This window comes from Psittacula echo (assembly GCF_963264785.1).
Source record: "Psittacula echo genome assembly, chromosome: Z".
Lineage (NCBI taxonomy): Eukaryota > Metazoa > Chordata > Aves > Psittaciformes > Psittacidae > Psittacula > Psittacula echo.
In genome coordinates this window covers 28,737,328-28,753,603 of record NC_137742.1, presented here as the reverse complement: position 1 = coordinate 28,753,603, position 16,276 = coordinate 28,737,328, and the positions used below count along the sequence as shown (strand labels likewise).

The 16,276-nt window shown below is 39.6% G+C and overlaps 1 protein-coding gene across 1 annotated transcript in view; it reads left to right on the top strand.

Annotated features, from left to right (window-relative positions):
• The first annotated feature begins 8,912 nt into the window (after positions 1–8,912).
• The window catches only part of FCHO2 (FCH and mu domain containing endocytic adaptor 2), an 89,008-nt gene continuing 81,644 nt past the window's right edge, over positions 8,913–16,276 (top strand). Inside the window, 2 exon segments of the mRNA XM_080638470.1 lie at positions 8,913–10,411; positions 10,414–10,457. Of these exon segments, the coding sequence (XP_080494596.1) occupies positions 10,186–10,411; positions 10,414–10,457 (270 nt within the window). The 5' untranslated portion in view covers positions 8,913–10,185.

Genomic DNA, 16,276 nt, shown 5'->3' with positions numbered 1-16,276 from the left:
AAGCCGAATCCACATTCAAAGAATCAGCACTTACAGTACAGTATCACTTTTCTATAAGCTGCTTCTATTATGCTACTTTTACCTTAGGTATCTATTTCCTTATTTTGGGTGAGCAACAAAATTGAGAAGGCCTGGGTGTTTTTTGTGAGGAGAGTGATTAGGAAAAAAAAAAAAACGCATTGGTATGAGCACGTTCATTTGGCTGTTGAAATATCCAGCATAATCTTTTCTTCATGGGGATAGGTAGTTATGTTGTGCATTGTCTGACTTACTAATACTAGACACGTCTAAAATTTCTAATTGGATGCAGTATACAAAATAGTTTAAAATGAAAGGTGACTGGATCTTTCTGCTGACAACTTAGGTTGTATGAGTTTTGCTTGAAAGCTTTAAATCTGATGTGTCTGTATCTGCCACAATGTTGGAATGTTTCCTTCAAACATATCCTCCTGCAACCTCTCAAACTGTACTAAATTTGAGTGATATTTCTTGAAGTCTGCCTTTGTGCTAACAGAACTTCATTTTAAATAGAATATGGTTTTAATTTTTGATAAGCTGCTGAATTTTAAAGAGTTTTTGGGGCCACCAAATATTTTGGATCATGCAGAGAATATATATTGTACTGTAGTAATTTTGTATTTACATTTGTATGATGTGACATAATAGATGTGAATGTTAATCACTGCTTGACTATGTTAATAAAGTTGTTTAAATATAGATGTTGCATTCCCATTTTTAATGAGAGATTAAATTTTCATATTAAATTTATGTTTTGCCTGCCCCAGTAGCGCACTCTTCTGGTTCACACATGCAAGTTCTGGAGTCTCTTGCATAAAGATTTATATTTTACCTAAAAAAAAATTATCTTTGGATAAGTTAAGGAAGTCAGTTCAGTTTAGATGCTTTATGCTGGCAGATCAATGTATAAATAGGAGTGTTGGGTGATAACTGGTAACTGCTTTACTATTGAGAAATGCTATATTGACTGTATTTTTGTTTCAAACAGCTGATGTTTGCTAAGTGTGACCAAATTGGGGGGGTGGGCGGGGAAAGGAGGGGAAGGGAGTTATTGTTTGTGCTATCAATAATGTGAATAAAAAAAGGAGCTAACTGGAAATAAACTAAAATTATTCAAGACTTTGTACCAAAACTTGATGTGGTCTTAGTCTAATTTTATCTAGCTTTTATGAGACTGTGATAATACAAACTATTTAAGGATCTGTCCTTCACTTATATAACTTTCTGATACAGGAGTCTCTAAAATGGGAGTATGAAACTAACAGTAGTAGCTCTCTGGACAAAATCCACCCATGTTGATTTGAACGTTTTATGTTCAATTCCAATATTTAGTAGTTGGTCAGTAGCATGTGGACAATTTAGACAATTGCAAGTGTCTAGCACAGCTTCGATAGTGTAATTATTAAATTCATTAAAATGCATCTTTATAATTACATATTAATAAAATTTATAGTAAAAATTAATTGCTGCATACTCAGCTGAAACTCTGCTTAATGAAGGACTTTGATTTCTGCCTCTGGAAAGGGGAGAAGGCTGTGGGATATCTGTTAACAGCAGTGCTGGTGCGTTGAGATCAAGTTGATTAGCAGAGGGAGAGCTCCTGTTGGCTGAGCATACCAGCGGCTGTGCGGGAGGGCATGGGGTTACATTTTATTTTCCTTCCACTAGCCCTCACCAGTCCTGTGGGATACTGAGGATAGAACATCTTGCTGGCCAATGTTTTGTTCAAGTCTCCAGCTATCAGCTTATGGACTGATCTTAAGCTATGGCCTCTAATTTTGAGTCTGAGGTTAATTACTACCTGTATGTACAAACAAGAGATGAGTAGAGTAAGTGTGAGCATCTTGAATAAGTGAAATGAACGTTAGTGACTAAGTTTGTGGTCAGATTGCAACAGTGCAAAGGTTTGTACTTTCAAAATGGGTCATGCTATTTCTTTAATTAAAAAATACATTAATTTAAAGACGTACTTGAATGAAAAAGTATTTCAGCAGGAATATTGTGTAAAATGATGTCAAGAGTAGATTTTAGTAGCATTTGTTAGCCCAGAATGACTTGCAATGAAATATACTGTTATATAAATGAATATGTAAAGTGCATTTCTGTCAGAGGTATTTACCCTTGTTTTGTGTATGTACAGTGTATACCATCAAAACCTCCCAAAAGACACCCAAATGTTAGTAACCGCAGGCTTAAAATGATGTTTCCAATGCTCAGTCCACTTTTGAAGAAAAGTGTGGTGTATGAGGCACGGACTCCAGTTGTGGTGCAACTAAAGACGTTTATTGAGTGAGCTTACAGGCTTTTATAGTACTGTGCCTAGTGGTTAGTAGTGGTTAGCTCCTTCGGTACTTTTCCATCACAAAACAATGTTCCTTCCCCATGCGCGCACCATGTGCTTCTCCAGCCAACGACCTTACTGATCACGTGCCCTTTCAGCCAGTCATATTACTGTCCACATGCCTTTGCTTAAGCAGCTATTTTTAACCAAATAGGTGAACATGTTTCTCTGCTGCCACTTCTTGCTACATTGTTACTTCCCATCCTCCTTGAACACACATTCTTTGTCCCCTTGGCCCACAGAAAAGCAGATGCAATTATGCTGCACATACATGTAAGTGCAAGGTCCTGCACCTGGGTCGGAGCAATCCCAGGCACAGCTACAGGTTGGGCAGAGAAGAGATTCAGAGCAGCCCTGCAGAGAAGGACTTGGGGGTGTTGGTCGATGAGAAAATGAACATGAGCCGGCTGCAGTGTGCGCTCGCAGCCCAGAAAGCCAACCGTATCCTGGGCTGCATCAAAAGGAGAGTGACCAGCAGGTCGAAGGAGGTGATCCTGCCCCTCTACTCTGCTCTCATGAGACCTCACTTGCAGTATTGTGTGCAGTTCTGGTGTCCTCAGCATAAAAAGGACATGGAACTGTTGGAACAAGTCCAGAGGAGGGCCACGAGGATGATCAGGGGACTGGAGAACCTCCCATATGGAGACAGGCTGAGAAAGTTGGGGCTGTTCAGCCTGGAGAAGAGAAGGATGCGTGGAGACCTCATAGCAGCCTTCTGGTATCTGAAGGGGGCCTACCAGGATGCTAGAGAGGGACTTTTAATCAGGAACTGTAGTGACAGGACAAGGGGTAATGGGTTTAAACTTATGCAGGGGAAGTTCAGGTGAGATATAAGGAGGAAGTTCTTTAAGGGTGCTGAGGCACTGGAACGCGTTGCCCAAATAAGTGGTAAATGCCCCATCCCTGGCAGTGTTCAAGGTCAGATTGGACAGAGTCTTGGGTGGCATGGTTTAGTGTGAGGTGTCTCTGCCCACAGCAGGGGAGTGGAACTAGATTATCTTCAGGTCCTTTCCAACCCTAACTATTCTATGATTCTATGAAGTGATGGCATAAAAGGAATTCTTTTTGAAACATAGTTTTTAAGCAGGTTTTTGTGACACCAATTCTTTTTTTGCCAGACTTTCATTTGAATTAGAAAAGTGAAAATTTAGGTATTTATTTTGTAGCTTCAGGTATTAATCATTTTTATTGAACCTTAATTTATATTTAAAATATCGAAATAAAACATGTCAAATACAACATTTTATGCTGACAGTTTTACCCAGTTTAACTTTTGTTACTGCCTCTTGGTAAAACAGATAGTCATAAATTTCCTTTATTAAATATACAGGGGAACTTAAGGTCTTTCCCTGTGTTAACAGCACACAAGTTAATTTGGATGTGTAACTACTGCAGTATTACTATAATTGATATCAATATTTTAAAATTCTCCATGGTTTCTCTCTGCACCCCCTGTGCTTAACCCAAGCGCCAAATAGAATTTTGTTTCTCTGGTAAAGCACTGTGTGCAATGAGAAATGATGTTAATTTGCCAGTCCTTTTACCTTGAAATGACTGTCAAGGAATGCACTTACATGTATAGCATATTTAATCTGCAGTTGTCTCAGGATATCTTTCAGCTTTACATTCACATTGATTTGGTTAGGGGTGGCTTGTAGGTATAGAAACTATAGTTTCTATAGTTTGAAAAATGTAACATAGTGAATGAGACCATAAAAAAGATGGATGGCTTTTGACACTAACAACAGCAACAAAAAAAAATGCAAATTGTTTTAAAACTAAATTCTGAGGTGATACTTTTCTTCCCACAATTGCATCTTGACCCACAGCATCATTCAGTGTCTTCTTTGAACTTCGTCATTATCTCAAAAGGAAATGTTGAGTCCTCTTACATGGTGGTGGGTTTTTTTCTCCTTAAGACATTGATAGTCATTGTCTTACATATATATTTTTCATTCTGAAATGTACATGCTCTAATAAATATTTTGGAACCACATCCCAAATAAGCCTACACATGTATATACGTGCACATTTTCCTTCTATCGGTAGGAATACTTCGGAAGAACAGATTAATCACATGAAAAAGTAAGAATTCAAGTATTCATTTTCTTTAATTCTTTACAGACCTTAGCATAAGGGAGTAAGATAGTTGCATCCTTTTCTCCAGTATTGTCCCATAGGAAGATTTACCTAATTTTATTTTTGCTTATCCCCATTCTCCTTATTGAAGGCCTTAAGCACCAAAACTGTTGTCACCTTTGGGCCAAAATGAGATGGAAGCTAGCTGGAAACTTAGACCGAAGCTCTTGTTTGTTGCAAGCATTCACTCATCTGTCTGTTTCTCAGTCCATAAAATGGCAGTGATTAACAGGGTGTTGTTGGGCAAAGAATTGTCTAATCTAACAACTTAATATTTTAGTTTGTCTGATTAAGAACCATAGGCAGGTTTCTACTTTCTTTTTTCTTCCTTTTTTTTTTTTTTTTTTCTCTCTCCAAAAAAACCCTGAACCTCAATATCTTAATTTCAAATTTGGCATAAATAACAAGATGTTAGTTGATGTGTGTGAAGACAGGAAGCCCTCTGTATCATTACTAATACAAGTTCGCATATCTTCGTAAGCACTTAGGCTTTAAGACTTTTATCAAAGTGATAAGGACACTATGAAGTTCACGTCTTTCTTCCAGCCACTCAAGCTGGTGGCTGCCATTAGTAAACACTACCTAATGTATCTATGGATGCTGTGAAAAATCAAAGGTAAGAATCATATATATTATAGCATGACTTCTGCCCAAATGCAAACTATTCACTGCCCATCCTGTTCATACTGCCATTCTGATTTTTAATACGCAATCCTAATTAAGTACCTGTATAATAAAATAATTTCAAACAGCTGCTTCTTGCCTAGGCAGCTAAATAAATCTGTGCAGACTAATACCTCTTTTTTGTTACTTCTTTTACTATCTTTCAGAAATTTATTCTCAAACCTTTGCACTTCTTCATTAGTACAGCAATAATTATAATTTGTATTTGGTTTAATTAAGAACACAAGTGCCATTTATTCCACTATATCGTACTTACTATAGTGTTTTTGTAGTAATGCAACTTCTGAATATATTAGAAGTCTCCCAGGATTTTTCTCACAGGCCTGGAGTGTGACTAGCAAAAGCCAAAATGCAATCTACAGCCATTAAAGTATTCCAGTTTGTGGTTACTAATGTTCACCAATGCTTTTTAATCCTTCCATATGACTGAAGGCTAATTTGATGAAACATACTTTTGGAAGCAACACAGCAGAAAAGTAATAAAGGTGGAGTATTGGCTCCAAGTGACTTATTGTGAAACAGTCCTGTTGGGTTCATAATGTAAGTAATTGAAGTAATGAATGGGATGCAATCAAGCTTGGTGACTAGATCAGTAGAATTATGCATTTAAATATATAGTGAGTCAGATAAAGCAGCCTAATGGCATACATCATTCCAGGGATTTTGAAAATTGTCATTAAAAATTGCTGTCAATCTTCAACAGAACACAGAAATCATCACTAACTTTGAAAGAACTCTGATGAGGTATAGCACCAAATTGAAAAAAAATCAGTTGATCTCTTTCTGTAAAAAATATGGCTATGTGTAACTCTGTGCACAAGTATTTTTGCTTATCTAAAACTCAGAGAAGACTTCAGAAACATCCATCCTACCCACAGGAGTAATGTAGTCTATAATCTCAACAGTGTTGTCTCATCAGACAATTTGAGTTTTTACATATACTTTAAAAAAGTGCTTAGCCTGCCTTAAGATTGTGATGGAGAATTGTCAGTACCCTCTGAATGAATATTTCAAGTTAGCTGTATTTACTGCTAATTTCATAATCTCTTTCTCCTACTCAAATATACTTTTCCCCTAAACTATTATAGTTTCAACTTCTGTCTATAGGAGTTCATTACACTTTTTGTACAGAAAGGCTGCAATAAATGTCCAGTCATGAAGGTAATGTGTAGGTCATGAGCAAGTAAATTATTAAACTTCTGGGTAATGTCTGCATGTGTTCAGGTACAATTGCTTGGTTAGAACATAATGCTTTTTAAAATACGTTTTGAATCCTAAAAGGTAACCTGACTACATACCAAAGTTAAACAACTCTTGAAAGGGACTTTTCTAACAATTCACTATCTTCCTTTTCCTCATCCCCATTGCTAAAAAACTCTGGATTTTTTAATTTCCTTTTGGTGCTCATAATCTTCAAAACATACCTCAATTGGCAGTAAAAATTCCTGTTTACCAATCAAGCTTCTTTGGGTAGTTATTTTAACAAGGACAGTAAAGAAAGAAAATGCATTTTCCAAGACATCCTCAATCTGATATATGAACTACATATATGATGTATAAAATGGCCTCACCTCCATTTGCTTCTTTAGGTTCTCTTAAAAAATAAAGTGCAATGTTAAATTATCTATCTTACTTGAATCAGTTTCTTACTCATTTTTAATTAATTAAGAGCTTTAAATATCAACTGGCTTTTTGGCAGCTCATTATAACATTAAGTAATGTCATTATCTAAATGATTTTTGGCAATTATTTGGATTCTTTATTCTTTTGTTCATCTTAAAATATTTAGTGTATTTAGTAGTAAGTTCATGTATCAAGTGCTTTACTAATAACTAAATACAGTTCTTTTACCTAGAGTTCATAATCCATTTTCAAATGTCTAAAACAGAAGGCAAACTGACTTAGTTACTACAAGTAAAAATAAAATACACAATCTTTATTTGTCAATCATATTAATGCCTGTAGTCTAGATGCAGTGTATCTATAAGCATATTTGTCATGTAAAGTAACAACTTAGTGTATATAATACCACATCTCAGATGATGTACACCCTTTAAAAGAACTTAACTTTTAAAGAACACCCTTTTGAAGACTGTTGAAAATAAGTTAATATTAACACTTATAAAACCAGAAGCTGGAAACATGGGAGGATGGATAAATTGAGGCATCAGGAATGCTTTTCTGAAAGGGAAACTCTGAGTTGAATAAATCCTTACACATGTATGCAACCCGCATTAATGACAATTGGGATAACTTTTCAAAAATTAGGATAATATTTGTGAAATATAACTGTTAACCTGTATGGCCAAAAAAAGTCTCTTAATTTCTTCAAACCATTCCTGTGAGGTTTGTTGTGGTGGTTCTTCATCTGCAACCATGTAGATGACAAAAATAGGAGAGGAATTGCTTTTTCTTAACTCTCCACTGAAAAAAATCAGTAATCCAGAAAACTACATGGAACTTCCATGAACACTGCTGAAAATATTCAATGGTAATGCTTGTTCTGTTATACAGGATTAACTGTAAGGTTATGGCTATCAAAATACTGTTCCTTTCTGTCCACCCACACTGCACCAGGAGAACAAAGGAACAATTGTACTGAGACAAACAGTCTACCTAACCCACTATCCTGTCCTTGGCAGCCAATACCCAAGAAAGAGTATAAGCTTAAAGTATATAAATGATACTACTGCAAAGTATTCTCATAGGCTTCACTAACTTGCAGACCAAGGGGCTTCCAGAATGAGTGATATTCCATTGATTTTGTATTTAGTGATCCTTTAAGAATTTCTAGGGAAGCCTAGAAAATTTGTCCAGTTTCCCCTTTGTTCTAGCTTGACTGAATTCTCAGCTTGGGCTTTCACTAGGAGGTATTTTTCATTTTTAACTCACCTTCTCCAGTCTTACTTGTGAGTTCTCTACCTCATATTCTTTCTCAGTCATCTTTTTCTGGGCTGAAGAATTCTAGTTGACTTGGTGGCTGTTAGTTCCCACATCTTGGATTCTTTTTTGTTGCATTTACCTCAGTTCTGAGGGGCTTAGTTTTTATTGTTGTTGTTGGGCCTTTTTTGTGCTGTTGGGTGTTTGTTTTGTGGTTTTGGTTTGGTTTGAGGTGTTGTTTTTGGTTTGGTTTTTTTTTGGTGGGGGGGGTGTTGGGGTTTTCTGGGGGTTTGTTTGGGTTCTTGTTTGTGTGTTTGTTTGTTTAAGATAAGGGGTACCAGCACTGCACACAGCATTCATGGTACAGATGCCCATACACGCAGGTTTACACACTGGATGCAGTGTTCCTAATATGTCTAACAATTTGGTTTGAATATGACTGAGCATAAATCTCTGCCCTTAAGTACTGTATATAGCTGGTCCCATAACCTCAAGACCTCATGTGAGTGTTGCTTAGAGTCTGTCAGGTTCTAGAATAAACTGGCTCAGTATTGACACAGCACATAAAATCACCTCCTCATCATAGCTCCACGTACTTACACTGAATTTAAAAATTAAAATGTGAGATACTGTGCGCTGGTATCTGCTAAGAGCTGTTGCTGGGTATTATGCAGGAAACATGACTAAAAATCTGTAGAAATGCTGACTTGATGTTGCCATGGCACTGGCAAAGTGCATGGACTGATTCATTCTTCATTCGTGCTCATTACATAATATCCAGCAGCACATAAAGCAAGGTAATCAGTAATCTAGGATTTTCTTACCAAGGCCAGACCCCAAAGAAGCATGCATTAACAGAGCTGCCCTTGGTAAGGATTTTGCAGTATATGCTACTTTGACAGGTAAGAGGCAAGATTGCCATGTAGCATGTAGGATAGGAAAGTTTAAAAACAGTCGTTTGATGCTGGTAGAGCTCATTTTATGACAGTATGTGGAGTTAAAAGTCCACTCCTTAGAAATTAATTCTGTTGTGGGTAATTCCAGTGGGCCTTAAGAACACAGCTACTGATTCTGATCATCATCCCTATCAAAGTGGATTTCTATATAACTGTACCTATGCTGCAGGATGCCTTGTTCTGCTCTATGCCTTCCTAGTGTCTTAAGAGAATGAAGGCCAAAGGACACTGGTATTAAGGCAGGCAAGATTTTTCAAATCAGAAACGATAGGGTTTCAGTGAGTGGGAAGGGAAGACCTTGAACACCCAGAACAGAATATCAGCTCCTTACTTTTTGTATCTTGGATAAAGCTTTGTGCTGACAAACCATGATAAAGCGCGTACCACACATGCGCAAAGGATGACGAGCTGCAGCCATTCACATCACTGCTGAAACCTGGCCCTCTGGTTTTAGTCCATAATGAAAACCTAACTGCTGTCTTTGGCAACAAATCATCCCATCAAGGTGGAACAGGATCTCTTGGGGGGCCCAGAAAGAGCCCAGTGGTGCCAACTCTGCCATGAGGAGTACTTTGAGATACTGCCACTGAAAAGCAGCACAGCAGGTACAGACTGGCCACAGATGGCACTTCAGCAGCTCCGTGCTCTGGTCCAGCCATCAGCATCATCCCAATGGCTAATACACCAAGCAAATGAGGATCTGAAAACTGAACTAAAACTGAAGAGGAATGCTTGAAGCAAAGTGTTTCTCCAGGCTCTCTGGCTTTAAGTGAAGAGCATCGTTTTCAGGAGCATGCCACAGGGACTGTAAAGCCCTGTGAGAGGAGGCAGCTGGGAAGATATGATGCAGTTTATACACAAGGCTCCCAGCAGGACTAGTCTGAAGGACTACCTGCTCTGAACGACCCTGGCTGGAACGGCGCTTGGCCCCTTCGAACAGCACGAATCTCTCCCCCGTGCGCTGCTGCACCCCGGGCCACTGAACACGGCTTTACTACAGGCCCTTGGTCCTGCCCGCTGCAACGGCTGCCGTGCTCCTGCAGAGCGCGCGGTGTCCTCTCTCAACGGATGGCACCCCACCCTTCGCCGCGGGCTGCCGCGGGCTGGCGCGACCCGCCTCGGCCCGCCGCGCCACCACAGCGGCCGCAGCGCGCCGCCTGACTTCGCATGCGCTTGTGTGTTTCGGAGCACGCGCGCGCGCGCGCATACCCACGCTGTGCGCCTGCGCAGGCGGCTAGGGGCTGGTGGCGGCTGTGCGCGTGCGCGGGCCGGGGGCGGCGGGTCCATGTAGGAGGCGGCGGCTGCCCCGTCACGGGAAGGGTGGTGCGCCGCGGAGGCGCCCCTTTCCTCCGTCGCGTCTCCGCGCCTGAGGCGGCCGGGGCTGGGCCGGGCTCACCGGCGGCGAGCTGATGATGGCGTACTTCGTGGAGAGCTTCTGGGTAGGGAAGCGCAGTGGGATGTTCCGCTGCGCCGGGGGTGAAACGGGCAGGGCACGGCTTGGTTTGGTGCAGCTGGGGTCTCCGCCTGCGGGAGCAGCCTCGGCTCTTACGCCACCCCCGGGCCTGGGCCGGGGCCTTGCCGCGGGGGGCGCGGCGGGGAGCGGTGACCGCCACGGCTCGCTTCGGGCGGGTTGACCCGTGGGTGAAGCGGGGTACCTGTTTGCGCTGCCGCTGACCTCGCCCGGGCAGCTCGCGCGGGGGGAACCTCCGCCCCCTGGCCCTGGCCGGGCCCACCTCCGGTGCTCGGAGTGCGCGAGGGAGGGCCGGCGGGGGCCGGCGGGAGCCGGGCAGGGGATGCTCGGGGTTTCGCCCTCTCAGCAGCGCGGTGCGCGGATGGGGCTTGGGCTGCGATCCGGTCTCTCCCCTTTAAGCCTCCCGAACAATGCGGTTGTCTAGGGGAACAGCATCGACTGTAGCAACTTAACAGTGGTATCACGCAAACGCCGAGCTGCGGCTCGGAGCTGTGTGCTTTTGTACCGGTAGACTTGTCTGTGTTTGCATGTCAGAAGGTACAGCCTGAACTGGAGCCAGCTAGGGAAACAACAGGCGTTACAGTCTGCTTTAGAAACACAGTCTGTCAGTCATTTCTGCGCACATATATCTCTACCCACCGGAAAAACATCTGTGGAGAAAATAGAAAATACGGATTTGGATTATTATTAACACTGACATGGAATGGCAACTTGTTTTCATTGTGACTGTAGCTTGTCTGATACGTTAAAGTAAGCGTTCTTGTAATCATCGAGCTGTTTACAATGTTGCTATTTCTTTGCGTGTTTAAGCTTCAGCGTGCATCTCTACCAATAGGTGAAAACACCAACATGGGTATTTGTTGAGCCTGAAACAAAATGGGAGCAACAGTTGTCCTTAATGCTTCAGGAAAACTAATTTCGTGAATACAATGTACTATTCTTGACTATAAAGCATAGCGCAAGCCGGGTTTCATGTTCTGTTTGCAGTGTTGTGTTTAATTTTGACCTTTTGAGTTTTGCTTTCAACAGATTATTAAAAACTAATGAAACAAGGTATTAGATTTGCTCTCTTGGCATAGAGATCCACTTAATTTGAAGCCCCAGGGTGGGAGATCACTATTAAATTAATATATGGAAATTTTTTATCTTTCATAAAAATAAAACTGAAATTAACACATTTTCATTGGAAAAGTTGCTATCTCATCCTAAAGATTAAAGCAGAATTGAAGGTTTTTATTCAACTACCACAACTGAAATCAAGGACTTTTCTGTTTATTTTATGTATTGTGGTATGTTCATTTAACCATTTGTCTGATCAGTTGTATTTTATTTTGTTAGCCAAGAATTTTTTTAAGTCAGTGAAGACAATGGGCCATTGCCATACATTGTTTTTCTGTCTCTGTCTTCATTAATCCTGCCAGCAAATAAGAGTAAGTAGACATATAGCCACTTTTGCATTTTCTCTTTCTGCTCTTTTTAGTCTTTGCCTTACATCTCTGTTGTCCTAGTGTGGGACAGTGCCAGGAAAGGAGGTTTTCTTCTGTTGATGCAGGTTTTCCTCCTGCCTCCAAAAATGACACAAAGTAGGACAAGAAGTGTATTTTGTGTTTGTCTTGTAGTGACTACAAAGACATTAGAGGCTGTCCTAAACTCTCAAAACTTGACTGAGAAACCTTTGTAATACCATGGACAGGGTTTTATTTTGTGTAGAAGCAAAATAAAAAGGAATAGGGACTGCTCCATCTTTGCCATGTGGGTAAATAGCTTTCAGGATTAGCTGTACTTTCTAAATATGATGGATTTTTGAGGTCAAAGTATTGAGTTTCTATATATCCTCAGAACCAAGCATAAATTTCAGCTTCATTCATTTTGGATCATTAGGCTTCTCCATTTCTACTACCTTTCCAGAGCAGGAATTGTTACTGCAATGCTTTGGAAGACTTGGGATACAGTATGGTTTGAAATGTGGAGAGAGAGTTAATATGGAAATCAGAAGATTGCTGTTAAAATGTATTGAATGCATAATGACTAAAAATAATGAAAAGAAATCCGTAAGGAGAAGGAAAGGCAATACTGTGTGGAACTTTAGAATAATTATCTTCTATTTCTTGATTGTTGCTTTGCCCTTCTACATAACACCAGTCAAAATATATTTGTCACCTATGAGATGGGATGCTTATACTTTCTATGATGTGAAAATGATTCCAAAGCATAACTAATAGTGAATAATTTGAGGTACATGCTTCCACCAAGTTGCCTCTGAAATTGTGCACTGGAAATGGAAGTCTGCATCTTGAGCTCTAGGATGCTCTCTTGATTTGATTATTTGCTGTTATTGATAAGACATCCAAAACTTGAAAGACTTAACTGATTTCTTTGGAAGAGGGGAGTGACATGTGAATGTGTATCAATTTCTTGCACACTATTGAGGCTGCTGCCTTTTATGAACTTCACAAAAGTGCTTGTGTAAACAAAACAAATCTTAGCTTCTTTGTTGTAATAGTCTTCAAGCTTATACTTCAAGCTTATAATGAGACCTTCATCTTTTACTGCTTTTAGAAGTTTATTAATAGTTGCAATTTGTTGTCATTGTTGTTAGATGTAAGAAATCTGGATGCCTTATGGACCTGCCATTTGTTGACTGCTTGTAAGAGGTCATAACAAGACTGTTTTCAGGATTTGTAAAGTTGAAGTACAGAGACCTGTACTGTCGCTCAAAAATTTTTTCTGTTGCTTTAAAAAGGTAGGGGCCTGCTAATAGAGCACAGCAATCCAGAGCAGGAGTTTTCAAAGTTGGTAGAATACAGTTACTTTTTTGTGGTATTAAAAATCGTGAACTAGTAGCACAGCTTATAAATGGCTTTGGTTCTTGTGGCTGAGTTTTAGGCATTTAAGTCAGGTGGCCAAACATTCCCGACTCCTACTTAGGATGTTGTCATAAAACATTGGGTGCTTGCTGCTATGTATGTGCTACATCAAAATGGTGATGTAATTTAAAGGGAACACTTTCATAAGTTATTTCCATTATACATATCCATGTTTTGTCACTTTGAGTACGCTTAGACTGGTACAGTAGAATAAAAAATGTTCATTATCATTGATTTACTGTTTTCTGGACTCTGATGAGGAAGTGTTGCATAAGCTTTGACATTGTATTGAAACGGGCTGGTGCAGGTGACACATTTGTTAATTGTAAGTCTGTTAAAACTGTGTCAAGTGAACAAAAATAGCCCCTTCTAAGCCAGTCAGCATTAACTTATTGAGTGTTTTAAATTCATTTGATTAAACTATTGGAAATTTTATGTATAGCTGGAACTGGTCTCTGTGTAATCCATGTGCTTGGTAACTCTGGTAGTCCTGGGGTATAAAAATATGTGTTCAAATTTGCTTTGGCAAATTCCTCTTATTTTATCTTTTTAATTGCTTGTGTTACAGCTTTTGAGGATGGCTGTGAGAAGGATTCCTTTCTTTTCATGAGCTTTTGTAACTTGTAAAGGCTGGTGATATCCAGGGTTAATAATCTTAGTTTTGTGAACAGGCTTGCTCTAGTAAGTGTAAGACATATTGTGTTATGCACTTACATGATATGAGTGACACTGAGACTTGTCAAGCATCCATCTGGAGTTCCATTCGTATGTTTACGAAGTGCTGTTTTTCTGCTTGGCATAGAGGTGGATGTTCAGTTTCTGGGAGCTGTTATGCAATATTTATTTAGTCTCCTCCGTCTGCCTGTGTGCATGTAGCATGAGTTGGCAACTTTCCATCTTTATGTTCAAAAAATATTTTTAATTATCTAGACATAGAGGAAAATATCTGCCCTTCATATACGTAGAGCTTTCCTGGAGCTGATATTTGTTCAATTTATCGAAGCTGGAAGAAGGAAATTGAAATTGCTGCTTTCTTTTGTGTTCAAACATCTCAAAACTTCCAGTACTGAAGAAGATACTGTGTCTGTGTAAACATTAGGTGACTGCTTTTTTCCATGCTTCAGTACTCTCAATTTTCAGTAGCTCTTTCAGACACACAGAAATTGAAATTTACTGATAGCTAGCTTTCGAAAATATAACAATATAATATTAATCACAGAAGTACTTTCATGTGTATGGGGCCCATAAAATTAAATAATTTCCTAAGTGGAATGGATGAAGCATGTGCTGTGTATTTGAAACTGCATTACAGTACAGCAGTATAAAGAATGTTTTTCAGAGCATTGAAAATGAGCCTGGCTTGGTTTCACGTGTAACTGTAATTTTTCTCCTTCCTAGTAGCTGGTGCAATGCTGTGTTTCAGCTTTAGTCTGAGAACAATGCTGGTAACACACCAATATTTTAGTTGTTGCTAAGCAATGCTTACCCTGATCAAGAACTTTTCAGTCTCTCATGCTCTGCCAGTGAGGAGGGACATGGGAAGCCAGGAGGGAGCAGACACAGGACACCTGACCCAAACTAGCCAAAGGAGTATTCCACACCACAGCACATAATGCCCGGTATATAAATGGGGGTTGTCACCTGGAAGGCCCAGATTGCTCCTGCTATCAGTCGGTGGGTGGGGAAGTTGTATTGTGCATCACTTGTGTTTACTGGTTTTTATTTCTTTCACCTTTTAGTTTTATATCTCTCCCCTTGTTTTTTCACTTATCATTATTATTAATAGTAGTGGTTTTATATTATACTTCAGTTACTGGGCTGTTCTTATCACAACCCATGGGGTTTACATTCTTTCAATTCTCCTCCCCATCCTGCCTGGAGGTGGGAGAGGGGGAGGGTTAGGGGAGAAAGGGGTGAGCAAGTGGCTGTGTGGTGCTAAGTTACCAGCTGGGCTTAAACCATGACCAGCATCCCTGAAGTTAGGAGAATTTCTAGTGCCTCATTTCTTTGAAGTGTTATTCTCTTGAGTGAATGAAAAGATGTTGACAGTACAGATGGACAAGCCATAATGAAGAGTGCATGTCTTCCTAAGTTCGTGAGGATTTGTTTTGGTTAGTATTTGGAGCTTCCACTTTAGAGTTGCAGGAATGAACAGAGTCTCTGTTGTTCTGTTGCATAAAAATCTGTGCATTAATTGTTAAAATAGGATATTTTTCAAGCTGCATAAATCTTGAAGTTGCTGAACAGTTATACGTAGTTTCAGCAAATACTGAATCTTACCTGTATGAGGAAATTGTGCTCCCCTGCCCCACTTTAATGGATTGTCTACAGTTATTACTTGGTATATTGGTGCAACAGTAATTAAAGTGTAAAACTAGCTATGGGACAACTTCTCTGGACCTGACCAAAACAAGAGGCAAAGGATACAAATTCTTCTATTCTAACACTAAAAATTTAAGCAATTTGATTTCCCACGTTCATTCTTTTCTAGGCTTTTCTGTTTAACATTTATCTAACCAGATGGGAGGGGTGTTGGTCATATTTCATTGATATATCATGTTTGCCAAAGGCAGTTCTAAGGTTTAACTAGGATTTGGAAACTTAATTTGTAGATTTTCCAGTTTTCATTTTATGACAATTTGAAGTAAATTAGGACCCTAAATTTTTTTATCATTAGAAAGAAACCCTGTGATTAAGTTGCAGTACCACTTCCAAATATTACAGTTTGAATATACTTCTGCCTGTTTCCTGGAGAAAAAGTTGTGGTTTAGTAGGTGATATGGTCATGTTTAAAGGGTTGAAGGAATGATTGTGCGTGCTTAACCACTGCTAATACATATTATAAAAGCATAGTTTGAAATGCCAGTAATTCACTTATTGTCAATGTTTCTTTACTTGCTGAACTTAGACAACATCAAAC